Here is a 24,440-nt window from a genome sequence, read left to right on the forward strand (position 1 = left end):
TTTTTATTTTCTATAGATATGTGCAGTTCTCAGCCCACTGCATTTTGTTATTGCTGCTAAACAGATGAAACACAAAATCATCTCAGTAAAATAGTTTTTTTTTGGCAAGCAGGACCAGGGGGCAACCTAAAAAATAACCACTGCATATTTGAAAAACACACTGGGCCCTTGGTATCAATTCAAGGGAATACATATAGTTTAATGTTTGAGACATGTTGGCTAGAATATACCACGGTGTAAATAGCGTGATTACATCTTTAATAGGCAAATTTCATGTTAAGTAACACGGTATCAATGTTGAAACTTTATTAGTACCATTAATAATGTTGCTTAATTTTTTAAACAGATATACAGTATTTGTGCCACTTGTACCTGAGCTTTAGCAGTTGTGTAGCATCCATTAAAGCTGGTACAGTCCTTATTGCCATATTTGGTAATAACACTTATTTTATTCCAGTCAGACATTACACTTCGGATTCCCTGCTAATTCTCTTCCATGTTTCAGTAGGGTAGTGTGTTCTTGATCTTTCGCTTGGAAATGTCCCTAAAGGAAAAGGTGTAGGCTTCCTTCTACTTCTCGTCTTGCCGTGGCAAACAGTCCTCCCTACAGATGCTACGCTATAAGCAGTGTGTTGGTCTCTGTGGCTTAGGGTGGTTGGCTTGGCACATGTAGAAATTGGACCAGCAAAGCACGCTTCCCGCTGGGATGGTTTACAGTAAACTGGACTCACACATGTTTTTCCTCTTTGCTCAAAAGGAGGACTACTGCTGCACAAAATGCATGCTTGATTGGTATGAGGGAGGGAACAGTATGATGGGCACCCACAGTGTTGGTGTAGTCTCCAGTCCTTCCTGTGAAATGAATCACACAGCAAGATATGTCTTCTAGATGCTTGGTTGGGAATAGGGGAGTGGCACCAAGAACTACAGTGAGAAGCTGCTGTTGTGGAAGTGGCGGGTGTTCTTTCCAATAGTTCAAATCTTTTACATGCCGAAAGTTGGGACGTATCACAGTTTCCACTTGCAGTGCCAGCTTCAGTTCTCCGAACACTTTCATTCTGTGTAGTTAACGACATTTGTGGGATGGTGTCTTGACTAAGGCAAGTGTTTATAGTTGTGGCCTTGGGATCTGTTTCTTCTCTTGGTGAGCATGGAACTTGGGTTGATCGCAGAATAGGAGAAACAACTGATAAATTGTTAGATGGGGGTACAGTTACTGTAGGTTTTGAAGTGACAGCATAATGAGGGGATGAATTGGCCTGTGCTTGTTGCTGTGAAGCCTGCACGGAGAAAACAGCTTGCAAGCTCTCACTTCTCTGTCTCCATGTACGTAAAGCGTGTGATGCTGTCTCCAGGGATCCACCAACAGCGGAGGAGGACACAAGATCCTTGGCTGTCTGCAGAACCCTTAAAACATTGACGGGTACCGGAGTTCCTGTCACATCAGGCTCAGGACAAGTGGGACCATGGGATGGACTCTGAACACCTCGAAAACAACTATATATACCCTAAGAAACATAAGAACAAGTAATGAGAATTATGTTGGATAAACTGTACGTATTGTTTATGCTACCTAAATTCAATATCCAGAAGTGATATATTGGCACTGAACATGATTACTTAAAGACTCAGAAGTTACATTTTTTAAATGTATTCAAGTGCCCTATTAACAAAAGTGTATCGTATTTTGTATCACTCAGCTGTAGATCCTCAGATCGTCTCTGAATTCATGCTGATACTGTCCTTCCTTCTGGAGGGTGGCTACTTTTGTTCCCCATGGTCCCTGTATGTTGTAAAGTAGTCTCCACTCCAAACTCTCTCCCCTGATGAACTACAATGTCATGTTTAGTTTGCTAATTTGTATTGAGATTGTAGTCCATCACAGGAGCAAGCTTGGAGCGGTGGTTACTTTACAACATACACAGGTACCATGGGGAACAAAAATAGCCACCCCCCAGAAGCAAGGACAGTGTCGGCACCAATTCAGAGATGATTTGAGGATCTACAGTCAAATTATTTACAAATAAATTAAATTTGTGTTAATAGTTAAGCTACTTGAATAATTTTTTAAGGTTTAACTTCTGAGTTTAGAGTCACTTTAAGCACAATTGCAGGACCTTTTTTAACGCAACACTCTGACATTGAAAGGTAAAACTAGTAATGCATGCAAACCTGCAAATCTTTGCTACATTTGCTTTATCCATATTTTATGTTATCCATTTACCTTCTTGCATAGTCTGTTAGTCTGTTCCATTACCTCTCCTCTGTGTAGGTTCCTTAGATGGTAGCAGCCCCTTAATCTTTATAAAGGGGCTGCTACCATCTAAAGTAGTGATGTAATCTTCCCCTCACAGGAAGATCTTTGCAGGAAGAAATGTAATTATTTGCTAGAAACTGGGCATGTAATATGAAGGTTCTATCCCCAACCCTATCTTCCCTCTCTACAGCCATTTTAATAATCACGTATTATAATAAATGCAGCTGTCAATCAAATGAGATAGCAGAAAATAGAACAGACCTGTTCTGTATAGTGCTCTCTTTTTTTTTTTTTACAAAATGCAAGTGAGATGTGGAAAGCCTATGACCACTAAGCTTTGCAACCAGCGGAGATCAAATCAGAGGTCAAAGAGAATCCCAGGCCCTGCCATAATGCATGCACAGCAATAGAACCATATTGAGAGAGTCATAAGAAACACCGTTTTGTAGCAATGCTCGCACTATTTTTAACTTGCAGTTTCAGAGTGTTTGCATTAAACAAAACAAAAAAAACCTTTAGTTTTGCTTTAAATTACCCAACAGCTTGTTATATCTTTTAAAATTTCCAGCAATTTTTCACAGTATATTTTGTCTCTGCCTCCCTTCCCCAAAAGGTTGTGATAAGGCTGTCACTTCCTTGTACTTTATTCCCCAATAAATTGCTTATGCTGCATTATAGAATATTTGTCAGTCAAGCTTGATATCATTTTTTGGCTTTGTATTGACCATTGGCGTACAACAGCTAGACAGGCTTTGCCAATGGAATTCCATAGAAAACTAAAAAGCCAAACCGCGATTCAACAGCAGCAATAGTAAAATGATTAAATCTCAGCTTTGAATGATATGGGCCTCTACGTATCCAAGCGATGATATTTTCTAAAAAGCTTGCATAAGTATGCAGCCACAATGTGTTTCTACTGGGTGGTATCACCGATAGATTTCTCCAAATGTAAAACTTTATTTCTTTATGTCAAAGACTTCTGGTCAGTCAGTTCAATGTCAATATGTTTAAATCATACCTGGAAGGATTCAGGACGGCTCCTGTTAATAGTCACATGTGCTAAGAATATTTATGTACGTGCAATGCCCATGGAAATATTTAGGTGCCTGAAGAGCTGCACACTTAAGCATATGCATATAATCTGCTGCAACCAAATTAAAGTGCAACTGAAGCAAAATTTGTCTTTCTAGTTTTGGAGAGAGTAGAGAGGGATTAGAACACCTGTTAGGTCTTTATTGCTGTCTGTGTCCCTGTTGGGGAGATTCATCCCCCTATTGGTCCTGGTGACCATTATCACTGAAAGTAAAAAGAAAAACACACATTTTGCATTATCATCAGAACTCTTCTAGTTGGGACACTAGTTCTGGTGACCCTGCTGAGCACCAGGGATTTCCCTCACGTTGGAGGAATTTCCTATCACTTCCTGTTGTGGCTATCGGACAGGAAGTGAAGCTAAATCTCCCCAATGGGACACAGATGGCAAGAAAAATCTGGCAGGTGTTGTACCCTCCTTTACCCTACCAAAAATTAAAACAAGTTTTGTCGTTAGTTCTACTTTAACACACACAAGTTACCTTCTATTCAAAATGTGTTTCTGCAGATGATCTAAAGCTTTGTTTAGGTTTTAATAGACATGTGCATAGAATAAAAATTTGTTTTCGATGAAGCAAATGAAAACTAAAAACATTTTAATGAAACAAATTTTTATGCTGCAACAAATTTTTTACTGCACATTGAAACTGCAGAAAGCGCGACGGCCATATCAGCCGCTGGTGAGTTCTGCGCATGCACGCAGCCATCTTGGAGATGGAGAGCATGGCGTCACATGACGCTGTTTGGCGCTGCCATCTTGGTATACACTAAGATGGCAGCGCCCACACATGCGTATGGCGTCATCTGATGCCACGCACATGCAGGGTCATGTAATGACATGTGCCACACCTCCAAGATGTTGGCATGCATACGGTGAACAGAGATGTATGGGGAGGAGTAATTCATATAGCTGTGCTTGTACATTTCAACTTGAGCTACTGAGCTTTGTAGAAAACAGGCTTTCTTTAGCCACATGGTTTTTTAACTTAAAGCCTAGGCCTAAAATTTTTTAAACCTGAACATAATCCACAAAAGAATGAAAATATACACAACAGTGCACCTTAAAATATCCCGTTGGTTGAGCAGTAACTTTGTGGTGCTGACCTCCCTCGTCCATTTCCTCCCTTTTTTGTCTCCCTCCACCCCCACTCTTGCATTTTTCCTCTTTTACATCCCTTCCCATCATCTGTGTTACTGCTCCGTAGGGTTTGATATGAGGCATGCCACACATTTCCTAGGACTAGATATAAGTTCTCTTGCACTTTTGATTTATGCATTCTAATTCGTGTCTGTTAGAAGTGTGATTGGGAAACCATACAATTAATGATATTTCGTGTTCTGTACTGGTTTTGATGGGTTATTTTGGCTGCTTCAGCTTGACCTTAATGTTGTTATATGTAATTCCTTCTCTTTCTGTTTTATATATATATAAAACTTAAATAAAGTATTAAAAAAAGATACCTCTTATAAAATCTGTTCAATTTATATCAGGCTTACCCGACTGATTCCGAGCAGGCTTTGTTCCACACATGGAATGGGTGCACAGTGTCTCATCCTCCAGTACACAATATGTTCCCATGAGAAGACCAACAGACTTAAACCCATAGCAACCAACAGCATGTAGAAGACACCAGCCATGTTATCAATGTCCAGTTTACTGCTTACAGCTTCATTCTTCTCATTCTGACATATGCCGGACAACCACACTGTCTCCAGTCTCTGAGTTTCACCTTATACAAAACAGCATTTGTTAGGAATAAATATTTCGCTGTCAGTTTAACAGTTAAAAAGACACGTCTACCCAATTCAGCCTACAACAAACCCTGGCAGGTTTAGTCTGGAGAAAGGCAATACAAAACCCCACCAGCAACCCCAGGGAAAAATCCTTCTTGACCCTACAAATGCAGTCAAATCGATTCTCCAGGTCAGATAGCTTAAATACTATCCTTAATATCCATAGATATGAAAAGCATCCAGTTTATTTTTAGATTGTGTTATTGATTTTGCGATTACTATGTGATGTATTAGGGCATTCCACGTCTAAACCACGGCTTACTCATTCTTACCACAAGTAGACAAAAGGATTTTTACATTAAAACACGTTTACAATTGGAAAACATTATATATTTTCTGAAAGCAGAGACCCTGTAGAATAAAATGGTGGTAACACTTAAATTAATCCTAATGTACACAAACACTATATAGTCCCCAATAGAAAAGATTTGGTTGTGTAAAGTAAATAGATACCAAATATGACAAGCCTCAACATTGTTTGTGTCTGTGAAACAGCGAAAAACTGTGGTGGTCAAAATACACTTACAGTACATGTAGAAGTGATCAGTTACTTCTAAAAGAAAGCTGACAGCCGGGACTAAAAAGGTTAAAAACTCCAGGCTGCCATAATACTTACAGTGGCAGCAGCAAAAGGGAAAAGCCCAAAATCTATTTTTCAATTTGGCAGCCCCACTGTATAAAATTAAAGTTTTCTTAAAGTGACATTAAAGTCAAAAATATGTTTCCCTCCCCCCAATTTTAATTAAAGCACTTACCTTAAATTATGTTTCTTAATCTGATCTTCTTCCTCTTTCCTGTCCTTTTCATCTGTCCCTCCAGCGCTGCTGCTGGTCTCCGATCCAGCGCTAGATCCTCTGTCCTTGCTGGCACTTCCTGTCCCACGGTGTCTGCATGCGGGTGCACGCCGTCCATATACCTACCTTGTGTCTCTCTTCATCTCCCGGCCGAAAATGTGAACTGCGCATGCGCCCGCCCCAAGATGCTTTGCCCAAGAATTTTCAAATTTTCGGACGGGAGCGAGCGGGGAAGGCACAGGTACGTTTAAACCGCTTTTAAAGCGGGTTTTTTTTTAACACTTTTTGCATATATCTACTGCTTGTTAGCAGTAGATATATGCAAAAACTCCAGAGGGTTTAATAACCCTTTAAGCAAATATTTTTGTGAATCTGTTTTACTTCCTGTTTAAGCCTGACAATGCTAAGCTACTGCCTTGTAAGTAGGAGCAGTGTTGTCAGCCTCCTGTGTGCACTCCTTTACTTGGGCTGCCTATCAGGTCTGCAGGAGGCATGCACAAACCTGATAATCATCCCAACAGCCAACTGAAGGGGCATGCTGACAATGGTCTAAGCTAATTGCGAAGCAGGGGCTTAGCGTTGTCAGACTGAATGTGCTGTTACTGGCAGAAACTTTGAAATAGAGTAAAAAAAAATAAAATACTGTGTGTGTATAATCTATCTATCTATCTATCTATCTATCTATCTATCTATCTATCTATCTAAATATATATAACACCAGGAAGAAAATATGTTTTTTCCAAGTCCATTTAGTTGCAAGTGTGATATCCCTAGTATTAACTTAGCTGTTCACCCTCCATCCTTACATTACACACGTTTATCATCCTAGAATGCGGTTTGGCATTGAGTATTAAACAGTATTCCCAAGTATTTTTCCAGCTGTGTTTTTTTAACTGTATTCCATTTAATGTATGAGGGCAATGCTACATCTATGCCTAGGTGCATAATCTCACATTACCACCAACATTACATTTTATCTGCTGCTTAACGGATCATGCTGCCATCATGTCATGTCAAAGTCCTTTAGTTATATGTCATTTTCATGCTAGGTTTTAATAAATATACAAAATCTTAGGCCATCAGCAAAAATAGCTGTGCTATTTTTATTCAATATACCAGGTCATTTACAAGAAGATTGAAAAGAATTGGAACCAATACTGATTCTTGAGAAACACCATTGCATTTTGAATACATTGTATTCACATTTGTATTCTGTTCTTTAACCAGTTCCTAACCCATGTATATGCAGTAGATTCTTCCCTTGTTCTTGCAGGCTCAAGGTCTGCAGAAGACGAATATGAGGAATTGTATGGAACCCTTTTACAAAATCACGCACATAGCATTTAAAACATCCTTAGATGAATGTATCTTCTCATAAAAACTGCTCACGTCCAGTAAACATGATTTATGTTTCATGAAGTCATATTGGTTTTCTGTAGTTAAAGGAGAATTATGGGGAGAGTGGAATATACTCTTCACCATAATTAGAGCCAACGTGTGAAAAAGCAGTTGTCACACGTCGGCTCTATAGATCGAGAACTGATCAATCACTCACATACCGCTGATCACTCAGTTCCCAATCCTCTCCCTGCAGAGATCGGTAATTTTCAGTCACCGCTCCCCACAGGGATTCTACACCCCCCTCCTCTCTGTTCCTTCAGGGCTGAATGGAGAGGCAGAGCCAGCTGTCAATCAGGTGGTGGGGTGGATCCCGACAATATTGTCGGGATCTCTCATGGCTGCAGCATGGGTCTGTGCTGTCAGCATATAGCGGGCAATAGAGTTTTTGGAGGGCATAGTAAATGTGACCCTAAAGAGAACTACGGCCCAAAAAGGTGAAATGATGGCTTGTATGATCACAAGCAAGCACTGGAGGGTTTATCAAAGTCAAACAGCATACATCAATGGACATCACAGAAGGCCTTTCTGTTCCGTATGATAGATTGGTGTACGCTGTCCCTTTGAAACATTTTATACTGGCTTACTAGTTAATAAATTGCTGGTTCTAGGTGTTTATGGTAGAAGACTTTTTTAAATGCATAATATTTTATTTCTTTAATGTCCATCCCATAGTCAATATAACAGAGAAAGCCAGGAAGGGACAGCTATATCTACCCTTCCACTGACCTCTCAGCTGCCCTTTAGCTACTAATAGCCAAAAGTGTATAAAGCAGACATGTGCTGTAGCTATTTTCCATTGCAGTGGTGAAATGTATAGTTCCAGTGGGGGGGGGGGTGTGACATCACTTTAGAAGAGGGGAGGAACTCAGAAGCATCTCCACTGTAGCAGCACTGCTGTCCACATGGTGGCCAAGAAAAGGGAGAATGTTAATGACAGGCTATGTGGATTAACAGCACCGGCTGCAGATCCTTAGGCAAACAGGTGAGTTAAATGCTTTCTTACAGTACAGGACATGCAATGTTGAGGCCACAATTATGCCAACAGTGCATGGCCATGCTGCTATAGGGTGCCTGAGGAACACAAGACCCACTGCCACTGTGCAAAATAGCATGAAGTGAGGGGAAGTGTAGAGCTAGCTCTCTCTTCCTCGGGATACATGACCATGCAGGCTACCAATGCACAGAAAGGCACAGCCCTGCACCCCACCTCTGCAACAACATGCACCTAGCTCTCTGCTACTACACTGACACGACATACCTTGCTTGCCACCACAACACTGACATGCCCCTCACAGCCAGTGCACTAACATGCCCCTCACAACCACTTCAATGACGTACACTACTGCACTCACCACCACTGAACCAACATGCATTTATACACTGGATGCCATTGCACCAACATGCTATTCTAAAGCTCGCTGCCATTGCATTGACACACAATTATTCACTCCCTCCCTGCATCAACGCACACCACCACATACTCTGTTACTGAACTGACATATATTTCACTCTTTGACACTTCAATAATTCACATTTCTGTATTCATCCAGTTTCTGTATTCATCCAGTTCAATGTGGACTAATGATAATGTGTGTGACAGTTGGAAGACAAGGACAGAGTGTTATCACCCTATGCAATGAAGTACCAGAACAAGGACCATTGTTGCATAATGATCATATTTTAATGAAAGATGCAGAATAAAAATATTGAAAAGTACTTCTGAAATTACCTAAACATGTTAAACTTGTGTGATCTATTTATGATACTTTAGCAGCAGTAACACAGGTTTCTAACAGCTTTATCAATATTCCTGCCTTGCTCTCTTTTGTGTTGTCTCATGTCCTTGACTCTCTGAAATAATTAGTTTGTATGTAGTTTTTGCCCCTGTACTGACACCTCATAAAGGAAGGTTAACCAGAGAACTTTTGCCATTGGAGACAAAAACACCTACCCCTTTCCCCCCTCATCACCTTCATAATAGGCCATGTTCTAACTAAGAGATAATTGTGCTAGCACATATGATAACTGATGCAGATGTCCAAATTAATAAGATATATATCATGTTTTGGAGCTCCAATAAAGGTCTATTCAATGGACTTTTGGCTTGTACCGATGGCATCAGTTTGAGACACCTTTGAGATCATTCAGAATTAATTAGCAGGTTCATCTGAACTGCAGTTGACGTCCTTCTGACCTGCAGTTGACCTGCTTTGAGCAGGTTTTGCATTTCTATAGACTTGTAAAGGAATGTAAAAGCCACTTAAAGCAAACAGAAGCCCCCCAACAAACATGCCCAAAGGCAGGTCAAGGTCGTTCAGTTGCTACTAAATATAAATGTCAGCTTGTTGATGGCAGTGTCTTTTTGTCCTTACCTCTGTACTTTTTAAAGTAAAGAAAAGCTCTGACTTAAGATATTTTTAATTTATCATTGTCAGCTTACAAAAGTCTATAAATGGGCAGACTTGTACAAGCCACGGTTTTCCTTTCTTTTAAAACTTGTAACTCTCTGTTCCTCCGGCTTACAGACAAATAACATCTCCTGAAGACACTTATCTTCTTTCTCAGTTGATTTTCTTCAACATTATCCTGCTTGAAGGAAATCTGACCTGCAACAAGCATGCAAATAAATCCATACCTCACTTATTGTATGTCTGTTCTGGTGATGCAAAGTATTGAGGTCAGAGATAGCCAGAAAACAGATAGCCCTCATACTTCTTTCATGACAGGTTCCACAGTAGACGTAATCCATCCTTCTACTGCCGCTGGTCTTTTGCTCAAATGCTGCCTAATATCGAGCGGCCCACTTCTTGCGCCCACACAGGGGGGGGGGGCACATCATCATGCAACCTGGGCTTACAGTAATCCTGAACTGAGTGGCAATCCCACATCATTACATGAATGACTGTTATTGCAGGAGGAGGGAATGCCACCACCAAGGAAGAAGAGGAAGGACTGGAGAGTTCACTGGACTGGCCTAAAGAATGTTGGAAAAAATATTCATAATGTTTTTCTTTTTCTTAAAAAAGATCTAAAGGGTTCTTCTGTGAAGGTGAAGGGGGGCAGTATCAGGGTGGCACAAAACCTGGACATATGCTTTAAACTTTTAACATAGATGTACAGTGAGTGGATTTTGTTCTACACTATAACATCAACCTGGACAATAACTTGGTGGAAACGTTCCAGTCTTTTCTTGATGGCCCATTCCTTTTAACCCTAAAGGTGGCCATACACTGTACAACCATCGCAAGACCTTAGTCTTGCGATGGTTGTAAAGGGATTAAAAAACGTACGATCTGCCCATAGTAAAAGGATTTCCTTCCTGCTCATCATAAACATCTTTTTTTTTATTTACAGTCCTGGAAATCAGCAAGCTACTGAACGTACATAGAGGGGTTTATGTTCAACCTTCTGTTTGTCTAGACTTAATTGACTGCTATTTGTCAAAGACTCCTACAAATGGCAGTACAGAAATAAAGTTAGGTGAGTGCTTTCTGCTCTATATAAATTGATTCCACTCTGTGTTTGTGATTGATGGCCAGAACTTTGGAATGTATGCATGATTTACAAGGAATTCAAATTGTACAGACAAAGCTGTGCAGCCATTTTATTTTGCTCTCTTATTTTATTTTATCCTGTCTGTTCTGCTCTGCATGGAAATGAAGAGGTTTTCTGCAGATGGAACGAATTTTATTGCAGTGACTACCGCATAATGGCACAGAAGGTTTTAGCAGTTAAAGTTGTTTTAGCTAAATTGATCAAACATGTCAGTTAAAGGGCATCGTTTAGCATAAATATTAAAGGGTCAAGGTGGTGATACAGACAATATAAGGGGCTATTTATACTTATCCGTTTTCCTACAGTAAACACATGAATTTTACCACATTTTCAAGCAGAAATCCCATTATTTCCTATGTGGCTGGTTTACATTTATGCACTGCAGTATAGTGTGATAAGGCAAACTATGAGGGCCCATCCCCCCCTATGCAAAGTGCATGCAATGGGCTCATTTATGGTTAATTGACACAGCTCAGGAGATAAAATGGTTCACTTGCCTAGAAAAACATTTATTTTGAAAGCATCTGGATGTCAGTGGGTGGTTTTTTGTTACCCATTATGAATGTTTCCAGTATAAATGTTTTATCACCAAACAACCCGGAAAAGTACCACCTCAGCCCTGGACATAGCACTTAACCACAGTCTCTAAGGGGGCCTGCTCTTCAGGGTTCCAAACACCAACTATATCTGCAGTCACACATCCACAAACAAAAGTCGCACGTCACAGTTTCATCTCCCATATAACGCTATTAAAATTACAAGTTGACCTCACCCCATTAAGCTCCTCCATCCTTCAAGGGTCAATTCTATGGTTAAGCCGGGATTTGAGTGAAACGTGTTCGAGGCAGGCGCTTGACAGTGGCAGATCTGCCTGTCAGCTCAATTAAATAATTGAACTGAGAGAATTGTGGATAAAGGTTTTATCATCTGATCAGCTGTAAAGTTTTTATTTTGCACTTAAAGTGAACCTGTGCTGCACCCATTCAGGACAAAGAAACATGTTCACTTAACTACTTCCCTCTCGAGCTATATATACATAGCTTTCTTTTGCTCCCCAAATGTTCTGACAAGAGGAGGGAAGAGAGGAAGTCCTATGCAAGCCACAAGTCACAATGCTCAATGTGATCATCATATATCTGACAGAGTGTTCAAAGTGGTCAGCATGTGCCTAGAAAAGTGACCATATTGCTCAGCATGTCCTTGGCACAGTGTCCCATGTGGTCTGTATGTCCCTGGCAAAGTGTCCCTAGTGCTCTGCATGTTCCTGGCAGAATGTACTACATTCCAAGCAAGTCCCTGGCAGAGAATCCTATGTGCTTAGCATGTTCCTGATAGAAAGTCCTATAATATGGCATGTTCCTTGGTAGTGTGCTCATTATGCTCAGCATATCCCTGCTACGGTCCACAATGTGCTTGCCATCTCCTTACCAAGATGTTCCATTTGCTCAGCAGCTCCCTGGCAGAATGCACCATGTCCTCAATCTGACCCTGGCATGATGCTTGGCATGTTCCTAGATGAATGGTAAATGTGGCTTACATGCAGGGCCAGATTTACTCTCTCTGCTGCCCCAAGGCCAGGTTCCTCTATGCGCTTATATGTCCCGGGTGTTGGGGCGATAGGAATCACTGCCGCCCCTCTGCTCCTCGGTTGGCCTTGTGGCAAAATCTGGACTTGCTTACAGCAAGAGTGTTTCTTTTGCTCAGCATGGCTCTGGACACATGAGCCTCAATCCCTAGCTCAGTGACCACTGCTGTCTGTGTTGAGAATGCTTTAGTCTCTTTCATTCCTGTTCCACTTCCACTTAATGCAGTGAAATGAATTAATGCATTGTTACAGAGAGAGCAGTACATTAACATCCCATTAGACCACAACTGTACCTTTAGTACAATTGTCTTTGAATTAATCTCTTGCCCTCTTGAGCCTAGCCCACATGGTAAAATACTCACCTTACTTCCTGCTCATACAGTTGCAATGAAGACATCCCTGCCAGGTCCTCTTTTTACTGAACATACACACTGCAGACGTATTCATTCCTATGGGTGAGCCATACTCCGAAGCGCTGCTGGAAGCCCTAGGAATAAATGGGTCCACAGTATACATTCACAGTAAGAAGATGATCTGGTGGGGTCATTGTTGTTGCAAAGACAGTGTGATGCCGGGCATGGCCACACAGTGAGCACCACTGGAACAGGGGGGAAGATAAGTATTTTAAACGGCAGGCTGCACTCAGTTGGGTTGGGATTGATTAAATAAAAGCTTTACTTTAGGTACTGTTGTCCTAACTGCTGAAACCTTGTTTATAATTGTTGTATGTTTTATCAGCAGTGGACATTAACAAGAAGGGCAAGGGGATGCTCAGTGCTTTGCTTAAGTATTTCATTTTCGTAGGCTTTTCCATTTTTTGCAGTGCTGTAACAAGAAATTAGAATGGTTTTCATTGGTATTGTATTTCATTAATCTGCAAAAAAATTGTCCATAATGCTGAAGTAGAAATCCTCTGGTGTGCCCAAATGAACAATTGAATGAATCCATCAGTTCATGGAATATTCTGCGTATTGAGCACAATGGGGGTTTTACCACCCAAAAGATCTGACATTGTGTGCAGCCAGTCTTGTGGTCCAGGACAGCACAGCCAGAACCTGACGAGTTCATCGCTCTGCTCCCTTTGTTCTCATCTCCTGTCAATGCATTAACTAATTCTGGCCTAGTTCTCTTAAACTGACCCTGATACTCACCATCTCCTAGAAACTGTAGCAGTGCGAGATCAATGGGACGCTTCCAGCGTGAGTTCTTCTGCAGAGCAATACCATAGCCTGTTGTAGCAAAGACTTTCCCACTTCCAATAGTCACCAATTTGCAGCCTTCATCTTTTCCTGCCATGTAATTCAGCACTGCTGCATCATAGATAAAGGCATCCAGCTTTCTACCATAAGATAAAAGTAGAGAAGCAAAAAGGAACATATGACTGCTTTGAACATGTTAGTAAGAAAGGTTCTGTACATGTAGATTGCAAAAACCATAATTTATACGAAATGTAACAGCCAAGAGTCTGCTTTGCTTCCTGTAAAAAAAAAAGCCTGCCATTAGAATGTAATATGCATAATAATCTATGTCTCTCATTCAGTAACTAAAGCTGTGCGTTAAACACTTATCATGCAGGGAAGCTATGTGCACCTGGTATTCCCAGGCGGTCTCCCATCCAAGTACTAACCAGACATGACCCTGCTTAGCATCCAAAATCAGACAAGATCAGGCGCTTTCAGAGTGATATTGACATAGGTGTTTGTCTTTCACTGCCACCAACCACTTCAACTTGGGGTTGCCCAGGTGGACAGAAGACGCTAGGAACCAAATAAAAACAAATGCCTACAGCACCTGGCATTCACAGGTGGTTCTCAACCTGTGTAACCTCAGGACCCACATTTGTCATTAAGTCATGACCCAAGTCGGAACATACGACATTGTGGTACCGCGCGTTCTGGTGCGGGCAATCAAACTGTGAGTAGGAGGTGCGTTTGTGCTGCAAATGAATGGCAATGCAACACACCTCTCACACCAGAATTCACGGTAGGTGCGATTTTGTGTGGTACTGTGCGTTAATCGCACTGGACTGTGCGATTGACGTATGTACTTGTGTGAACAGGACCTCAAAAACACTGACAGACACAATCTCACACACATACCCACTCCAAAAACATTTTTTTTAATTTTTTTAAGATCCACCCATTCTCCCTATCTTATCGAGAACTGGAGTGGATCCTCAGCCTGGGTTCCAGTGGGGGCTGCTGTGCTGTGACGGAGCTCCATCCGTATTGCCATGGTCCCGGGTCCCCCAGATGAGCGGGGGACCTCAAAAATCATGGCGGGTGGTGGTGTACAATGTCCATCAGGGTCCCATGTCAGAAAACTTGCAGCACAGCCCTTGCTAATGCCCCCCCAACTTCTGCACTGACAGGAGACATTATGACAGGGGACACTGATGGGCATTATGTGGGCTTGCAATACATAAAGTCCATCAGCGTACCCTGTCACAATGTCCTCTGTAATTGCAGAAGCTGGGGAGGGGTGCATTAGCAGGGGCTCTGTTGCAAGTAGAAAACTTCCAGTGGAGCTCCTGCCAATGCCAGCCTAGTCTGTTGCAGTAACATTCACATTTTTTTATTTATTACTATTACAAATACTAATCCAGCAAACTATATACATCCCCCTGCCTGCCTGGCTACCTTTCACAGCTTCCAGCCAGATTGAACTACCTATCCTATTTGATTGATATCTGCTGCACTCTCTTCTGCAGGCCGGGACTTTAACTTACTCGTCGGGACCTGCAGCTCCTGGTATCATTCCACTGGCTGAAAGTGAGAAAATTGTCCCCTTCCTACCCAGACACTATTACTTCAGCGGGGAGACGGGGGGGAGGCGGTGGTTGCAGAGAGGACAATTTCACAATACAGAGTTCCCTCAGGCTGACCCTGAGGGCTGAATCCCTTCTTGGTGACTCCCTACTGAAGATGGGCTGCTCCATGAGTTGAGAACCAGGGCTCTAGACCATAAAAGCACATATATGTATTTTGTATTTGATTCAGTCATAACCATACAAGACTTTCTAATTAGAATTAGGTTGCTCATACAGTACCTCATTACCGTTACAGTTTACACTGGCCTGAGTTTGTGCAGACAGCTTTTAAAGCACAGGGAAAGAAAGGGCAGAGATAAAATGTTTAACATGCAAAGGCACTTTGTTTTTCTAAATATATCAAGCAATACATGTTTTGAATGTACAATTATGGAGGCAATAGAACGAGGGTTCTAAATATCTGTTCACTTTTGTCAGACATATAGTAAATATATTTTGATGGGTTAATAATAGTGTTTTAGGTTTTATTTCTATATAATTTCAGGTCCCGCATGCCTGTGAAATATTTAAAATGATCCTCATTTTTAAAATACATTAAGAAATACAATTCAAATAAAAGTAAAATATTTATGCAGTGACATAATTCTACATTACACTTGCCAGGGTTTTCACTTATGAAGCTGGTCAGGATCTTTGGTAGGTATGAGTCCTATCGTAATACTCACCCAGCCTTTAAGCTGGCAAGAGCGTCTTCTACTGATCGCTGATTGTAGCGCACCATATAACTATGCATATCAGGATAGTTGGTACGGATATTACGTTCCGTGCTGCCATTTGGGACAGTTCCAAATCGAAATGGTGGGTAGTGCTCTTGGGGTTTCTGAAACTGTTAATAAAGCAGAAGGTAAAAGTGAGGAAATATAACATTTAGTAGCAGTAAGTAGTTTAGTCATTGACCATTTGCTGATAAATGGTATTCTAAGAACAATTGACAGCCCTGCTATTGCTTCCAATTTTGTGTACTGGACCCAGAAGACATCTCATACAGTTATGTAATGAAACTAAAGCACTCCTTCCAAATTACTGAGCATCTTCATAAACCCAGAATTAACAGGAGCTAAATCCAAATATTAACTGTCTATATTGCCCCCCAATCAGATTCTAAAATGTATTTTCTAGCTCTGATTCTCCAATACAGAATGAAACTGCATGGGGCAATACAAGTAAATTCCTATATGAAACATGTTGAGAAATTAGGTTAAATGTCCTAGGCTACGATGTACACAGCACCATGTAACAACAAGCGGCATATTTTCCATTAAGCTTATTTACCAACATTGCATAAAACAAGACCCTATGGTAAATGCATTTTTCCTGAGTACCATTCCATGATTAACCTGACTTTTTTTCCACGAGAGCTATAATATATGCAACTGCCAAGCCACTTTTATACCAGTGACTTGGCAGCAGCTCTTTTAACGAGAGATCAATTTAATTGGTTGTTCTTGGATCATAGCCTTCACCTGATTACTTTTTTTCACTTTTAGGTCGAACTATGCCTAGAGATAGTGCCTGTGCTAGGGTTAAAGCTTTAGCCCTCATTCACACAGGAATCAGCCCGCACGTACAGCTCCGTGCTGCATGCAGGGCCGTACCAAGCAGCTCGCGGGAAGGACAAGTGCTGCGTGTGATTAATACGCAGCCCCCGTCATTCTCTATGGGACTATGCAGCCGTACGCCACCCTACGCTCACCTCAAGTGCATGTCCGTAGGGGTGCGTGTTTCCTCGCTCGGACGTAGACAGGATCCACAATAATTTGGTTCACAATTTAGGCCTCGTTCACACCATATGCGATGCGTTTTTTGCCGGGCTTGAGGGGGCGTGGCGAGCCATTGAAGTGAACGGCACCGTAGCCATGCCCTCCTGCTGCAATGCGATCGCCCGCACAGGATAGCAAGGCACATTGTGCCTGCAGTGCGCTTTGCTGCGATCAAAATGCTACAAGCAATGATGGCAAAACATGTTGAGGATCCTAGAAAAGATGAATGGACATTAAAACTAGGTGGACAGTGGTGTATATCATGGAAATAACCCATTTGTTGCATATATGGATCTATGGATAAATTGTACAATCTTTTTAAGGCAGTTATGTATAACAAATTTTTAGCTGTGAATCCAATAAAATATGTTTTAATTGTAACAATTTGGGATTGAAGATTGAGTGTCTTAAAAACTCCCTTTCCCCAAGGTTTTGTATACCTGGGTGAAGTATACAATTCTATCTATTTTGATCTGACCGGAATTCTGGTCAGATCAATTCTATCAATTCTATACAATTCTATCTTCCTGATCTGACCGGAAGTTCTGGTATCGGAGCATTTGGGCGAGTACGAGTACTCGCCCAAATACTCGGTAGCGGCACCGATACAAGTATCAGTATCGGTGCATCCCTACTATTATTATTAAGAACATTATTAATATTATCCTGTAATAAATGTAATATAGGTGACTGGGGCTCTGATTGCATAACGCAAGAAGAGATGCAGTTATGCCAAAGCAAAATTAAGAGTTGTAGGTTGGCCCTGATTGCATCCATCCTCGTGCACTAAAGTAGTTAAGTCCATAATAATTAGTTATTTATTCTGTATCTTAATATCATTACCTAGAGAGAGCCGGGGGGGATCATTACCGGGAGAGCCGGGGGGATCCAGAGGAGAAGCTGGGCCCCGTGTACGTGGCCGAGCGGCAGAGGATCGGTACATGTCAGTGATATGTACCTGTCCTCTGTGCAGGACAAACACTGGAGCAATCAGCTGATCACTCCAGTGTTTGTAAATAACTGAGGACACATAGCACTATGTGTACCGAGTTATGAATGAACAGGATGTTTACATCACGTCCTGTTCATTCATGAGTTTCTCAATGGGGAGAAGCACTCTGTACAGAGGCTCCTCCCCATTCAGAAACTGCTTGATAGTATTTAATGTGTCAGACGCTGCAGATGGAAAGGTGCAGGGCACCTCTCCCCATGTGCAACGTCGACCACACGAGCACCACGGGAGGACAGGATGCTGGGACCTCTAGGGCGCACTGGAATGTAAGCCGGCCGACTCCCTGCGTTCAGGTGCGGGAGGGGGTGTGGGACTGTATTGAAGTCAATGGCATCACCCACAGTGTGATCGCCCGCACCCGGAACGCAGGCACATTAGTGCCTGCATTCCGGTCCAGTGCGATCTGCAAAAATAGTGCTTGCAGCATTTTTGCGGATCGCACTGGACTGTAACACTGGCACTAATGCAGGCGATCGCACTGTGGGCGAGGGGCCTGCTTGCGGTGCCATTGACTTCAATGCACCGCCACGCCCCCTCCCGCCCCTGAATGCAGGTGTTTTTTCGTTGGTAGATCTCAATGAGCTCGTCATTTGAAAAGTAGATCTCCAGACGAAAAATTGTGGGCGCCCCTGCTATAGACCATCAAGCCTGACATATGTTGGGTGTAAATTATTGGAAAGTTTATGAAGAGTTTAACGCTTACTGAGTGAATATATAGAAGAGAATACCATAATAAAAGTATGGGCTCACAAAATATAGGTTGTGACTAAACAACATCATCAGTTTTCATAAGTTATATAAGTCAGAGTCTGGATGTTGGAAACGCAACTCATAAAATACATCTGAATTTACAAAAGAGTTTAATACTGAATGTCATTACAGAATGGTACAAAAGGTTAGGGTACTTGGGCAAGTGAAACGGAGGCTGTATGTACCAGGGTAAATAACTGGTTATTGGTTAGAAGTCAATGGGCAGTTGTTAATGGAACCTATTAAAATTAGCAATGGTGCATCACAAAGATTGGTATTAAGTACTGTTTATTTCATTGTTTTTATTAATGGCCTGACAGATGGAATAGAGGACAATGTTACCATTTTGGCAATAAAACAAAATTATGGAAAATTATTAAAACTCAGCAGGACAGTGAAAAATTACAGAGCAGTTAGATGGCATACAATAATGTAAGATTTGGGAAACAGAGCTGTGAAAGGACTTAGGAATGCTGGTTAAAAGCAAGATAAGCAAATGCACTCAATGTCAAGTTCCAAAAGCAATTAAGTTCCTAAAATGTGTCAAAATTAAGATAAAACATGTAATGCAAGCATGGTATTACTTCAGTACAAATCCTTTTTGAAGGACATATACTAGGAGATATAACAGTTGAGATAAACACGTACACTGAGAAGAAAGGACAGTAAGGACAGAAAGGACATTATAAGCCATTATAAGCAAACATGACTGCCCATGCCCTCAGAATGATAAACTAGTAATAATTAAAACAACTTTCACTGATTTATCAGTTTCAAAGAAACAAGTCTGATAAAACAGTTATAGATACGTAAGACCTTTTCTGCACAGAGCCAGCCATATTTACATATATGTAAATACATGTATATATACATGTATATATAGAACACATAAAAATGGATCCCCTTTTAGCTACATACTTTGCTACCACATATGTCTTCTATTTTCAGCTCTGTTATGTCCCTCCTCTGCAGTCTGCAGATTGCTGTATGACTGTTCACGATTTGCGGCTGGCAAGATAATAGCAATCTGTACTGGCCTGGCAATTACCAACATATGTTAATGATTGCAAACATAATGAGGAATGTCTGCTTTTTTTTACCCATTCCCAGAGTGTAACAACCTGTCGTTTGTTTACATTCCTTCAATTTCTCCTATTCTCTCCTCTAGCTAGCTTTTTTGCATAATTTATGGCAGTTTTGCTCCCCTTATACTTTACGGTCTGTGTTCACCCTGATTTTGCCTCCATTTCTCAATGCTTTGATACATCCTACTCTCCATTGCACCAATTTTAGAGGCCTATACTAGAACTCCTCAGGGCCATCGCTATAATGAGACAGCCTGAGCCTGAGACTCTTTGAGTCATGACCTTTCTGGCCAGAGCATACCAGATTGCTAAGAGATGGGTGGGAAGATGTGTAAGGGCCCTACATCTCCCCTCCCAGCTCCTGGCAACCAGTAATGTTATTTGTTACCAGGAGCTAAGCAGGACGCTCTGGCCGGTGTCCCGTCCAGCTCTTGGCAACCAGTAACTTCACTGGTTGTGCCAGGACCTCAGTGGGATGTTTGGCCAGAGTGCCATTAGTGCACCACCAGCACCTCATCAAAGATTCCCCCGGCACGTGACCACCAGCACGCCCCAGGAGGCGACTATGCTAGGGACAACCCTGAGACCCATTAGCATGTTAACATGGTTGCATGGTGCAAAATGAGTGAACATCATATCTATATATTTGGGTGATGGGCTTATTATAAGATTTGACTTATAAAACCATATAGCTCAGAACCTAAATGTACTAATCATGAGATATAGATAGACAGTGAGTGAACTGCTATGGGCTCATTCACACCGGGCCCACTGGGCAGCATTGCCCGACACAGTCCCAACACATAGACAAGGCAATTTGCTTCAGTTCACAATGTGCTGCATTGGTGTGGGCTGACGAAAAGGACAAGTTGCATATTTCCAACACACCATAACAGGTTTCAACACACTGCTGCGCATAGCGTTAAATAGAGTGTAAAGTTAAGAAGAACTCAGGGCAATCGAACAATTAACCATTACAGTGGGGCTGTCCTGGCACTGCAAGGGTTAACTGCTCGTTTTGGTCTAAGAGCTAAAATAAAGAAAACACACTTACCTGATCTTCAGTCCCACTTGGCTGCTAGACCGGTTCTCTCAGCCTCTTCTTCCCTGGGAGAAAGGAAGTGAGGTGGGCAGCCACTGCCGCAGGACGGAGGATCAGGTGAGTATATCTTCCTTATTTTAACCCTTCTGGTGTGGGGGGAACCCTACTACAAGGGTTTGTTTTTTTAATTGCTGGAGTTCTTCTTTAAATAAAATGTAAGTTAAATAAAGGAAATAGCAAGCACTATGCTGTGTTTTTAAAAACCTATCTATCACTACCTCTATCTAATCTATTTTTCTTTGTTTTCTACCGATTCTATGTGCCCTGTGGCCTTGTAGTAGAAGAATGTTGCAGTATTATGGCATTTTGATAAGGTGCCATGTTGTTAATTGTTACCATATGAACTCCATCAAGATAGCTTTCTGGCAATCTACTTTCCATTCTTAGTTCAACATTTGTAAGCATTCCGCTAGATGTGCTAATTACATTCATCTTACAAAAAAGTTAAAAGACTTGTTAATGAACTGACGTAAAAATAAAAGGCTTGATGTGAATTAATGAATCCACGTGACGTCATCGAGTAAATCCAAGAAGAAAAACAAATGATAATACACAGGGAAGAAGGGCTATTTTGGGGGCTGTTCATTTTTATCATGTTATTTTTGGCTGGAGTTCTGCTTAAAAAAGGGACTATGGATGGAAAACTAGAGAAGAGAAATTGGGAACAGAGCAAAGTTGATTTCTACAGAGAACATTCAGGGTTTAGCTTAGATCTGTTTTATTGCTATAGGCAATGGCTCTGCTTTTGTTCCCTTTTTCTTTTGTAGAGTCTTTAGAACTAGCCAGGACATCTGACTACAGGCTTATTTTAAAGCCCATTTCTATTTCCAACTTTGTGGAGGTATTTTAAAAAAACATATGCCAGCAATGTACACTGAGTGAACATGAAGCAGGTGAATGCAGTTGCTGTATATGAACACAGAAACTTACATTTTTTGTGCCTCCCTGCTGTGCAAGCAATATGTGTATATTACAACTGAGCTCTCTCGTTCATTAGCATTCATAGTGGCAACACCCCCCAAACAGTGTAATGTGTGTAACAGCAAAGTTGGTGTTTAGTGATCGTGTTCCACAGAACCACAGGGAGGGCAGCTGTTTACAGCCTGCTTTACAATCTGACCCCAGTGTCAGATCGAATATTCTGTGGAGAAAATTTTGAATTTCTATGATTCAGGCCTAATAAAAAGTTAATAAAAAAAATAAAGAAAGCCTGCAATGTGAGTCATGAAAATATACACACATATTCATCATCACTTTGCCTCTTCATTGCCACAATACATGCTCATCACTTACAAAGGTGAAAATGGACTTTAAAGTGGTAGTAAAACTCTGAAATGTAAAATAAACAAAGCACATCCTCATATAGTGTGTTTTACGCACAGATATACAAATATATGTTTTCTACTTTCTAATTTTTCGCTTATCCTGGCATCTTGTGAGACAAAGGCCGGAGTTCATAGCAATCCATCCATGCGATTGCTCACCACTGCAATTATAGTACTGGAGACAACAGACCTGAGCTGAGCAGGGACATTCCAGGAATACAGTACATACTGATGGGAATTTATCAAAACTGGAGCAGACAAAATCTGGAGCAGCTGTGCATGGCAACCAATCCGCTTCTCTCTTTCATTTTCAAATGGTAACTGAAGAAACTGAAGAGAGAAGCTTGATTGGTTGCCATGAGCAACTGCTCCAGATTCTGTCTGCTCCAGTTTTGATAAATTCCACTCACTGTATACATGCAGGGCTGCTAGTGTGGATGACATGTACGCTCATCAGCTAAGCTGTGGCTCTCAGGGGGGGTGACATCACCACCCTGCCTACCCACTCCTAGAAGCTATGCAGGGGAGCTCAATGTGTTGTTCCAAGGGCTGTGGGAGACAAAAAAATGCACATTACATTTACCTTAAAAAACATGAAAAGTTGGGTGTCACCCATAGCAAAATTGGGCTAAATCTTGGTGACCATAATTTGGATAAATCTGGTTAACTACAATTGGGATAAAACTCGTTTAAATAACATTTGTACCGTAATACGTAATAGAATTAAACAATGCTATAAGAAAACTCTCTAGAATCATAAATTCAGTAGAAATAACACAGAATATAAAAATAGATATATTCAATAAAAACAATAAAGTAAAAAGTAAAACAATAAAGTAAAAATACTCAGATGAACAACTGTGCAGTATATAAGAAGAAACACACTAAATTACTGCATAGAGAGAAACATGGGGCTGCAATTGCAGACCTCCTTCTGAAACTGCGAGTTAGCTGGCTGTGATGGTTCCCATTTGATTTCAACACTTTCCTTAAGTGCATGCTTTTCCCGGGTCAATGGCTCACAGTACTGGGCTGTACACATTTAGACCTCACCATGTTCTGGGTACACCTACATTTTAGTGCAATCTCCAACATTTGTTTATTTCATTATTTTTATTACAACTACTGCTCGAATAAGATATTAAGAATTCATGATGTGTCTTTTATATTCACGGCTACTTTTCAATTGTATGGGACCACCAAACAAGAGCAATGTTTGTTCAACCATGAAGAGTCCTCTGACTCCTCTCGCCATCCTCTGCTCCTTCTTCCCCCTACAGCATTCTTGGTAAATATTTGCGACAAGTGTCCATGGGTGGCCCGAAGAGAGTAACAAAATAACCTATCACGGTATGTAAATTCTGAAATCTAGCACCCACCTTCCTTCCTTCCTGCCATAGAAATAGTTTCTTCAACAGTTCACCAACTAACATTCAATCTAGATAGGGAATGCTCTCACCTTTCGGTCACTTAGGCCAGACACCGTGTCTATGTATTGCTCTTGAATCATGAACGCAGCAAGGTTGGCTGTATAACTGGCCAAGAAGATGACAGCGAAGAAGGCCCAGACTAGCACCATAATCTTGCTTGTAGTACCACGAGGATTCTGTATGGGAACCGAATTATTAAACACCAGTGCCCAGAGGAGCCACAAGGATTTGCCCACCGTGAAGCTTGGGCCTCCTAAACCTTAAAAAAAAAAAAAAAAATTATGATAAATTTACAAAAACACCAGAATTTCTAGGCACCCGTATGGAACCTTCATCTCTCGCAATACTTTCCATAAGGTGCCAATAATTTATTTGTTCACATTTATACTTTCACACTCCTAAAAAAAAGATTCCATGTACTGATACATTTTATATAGAAATATAGTCTAAAAATTGCCTTACAATTTGTCATTGTGGTTCTTGATTTTAAAAAAAGGATAACACTACATGCAGTGATTCGCTCTTGGCGTTGCTGCCATCTTCACTATGCATGACTGGCACCTACAGTGAAGATAAGTTAATTCCAGACATAGTTTTGTTCTGAACACAAAAGGCTCTGTGGTTTACTGATCATATTTGGCAACCTTTAAAATCTGAAAAAGTGGTTG

At 41.2% G+C, this 24,440-nt stretch overlaps 1 protein-coding gene across 1 annotated transcript in view; it reads right to left on the reverse strand.

Moving 5' to 3' along the window:
- Positions 1–289: 289 nt before the first annotated feature.
- The window catches only part of GRIN2C (glutamate ionotropic receptor NMDA type subunit 2C), an 84,783-nt gene continuing 60,632 nt past the window's right edge, over positions 290–24,440 (reverse strand). The window contains exons 9-13 of the mRNA XM_018568592.1: positions 23,802–24,031; positions 15,974–16,134; positions 13,630–13,817; positions 4,847–5,079; positions 290–1,508 (exon numbers count right to left, since the gene is read on the reverse strand). Coding sequence (XP_018424094.1) covers positions 465–1,508; positions 4,847–5,079; positions 13,630–13,817; positions 15,974–16,134; positions 23,802–24,031 — 1,856 coding nt within the window. The 3' untranslated portion in view covers positions 290–464. The remainder of the gene's footprint in view (positions 1,509–4,846; positions 5,080–13,629; positions 13,818–15,973; positions 16,135–23,801; positions 24,032–24,440) is intronic.

Source organism: Nanorana parkeri, unplaced genomic scaffold (genome assembly GCF_000935625.1).
Source record: "Nanorana parkeri isolate BGI_ZX_2015 unplaced genomic scaffold, ASM93562v1 scaffold1214, whole genome shotgun sequence".
In the NCBI taxonomy this organism is placed as follows: domain Eukaryota; kingdom Metazoa; phylum Chordata; class Amphibia; order Anura; family Dicroglossidae; genus Nanorana; species Nanorana parkeri.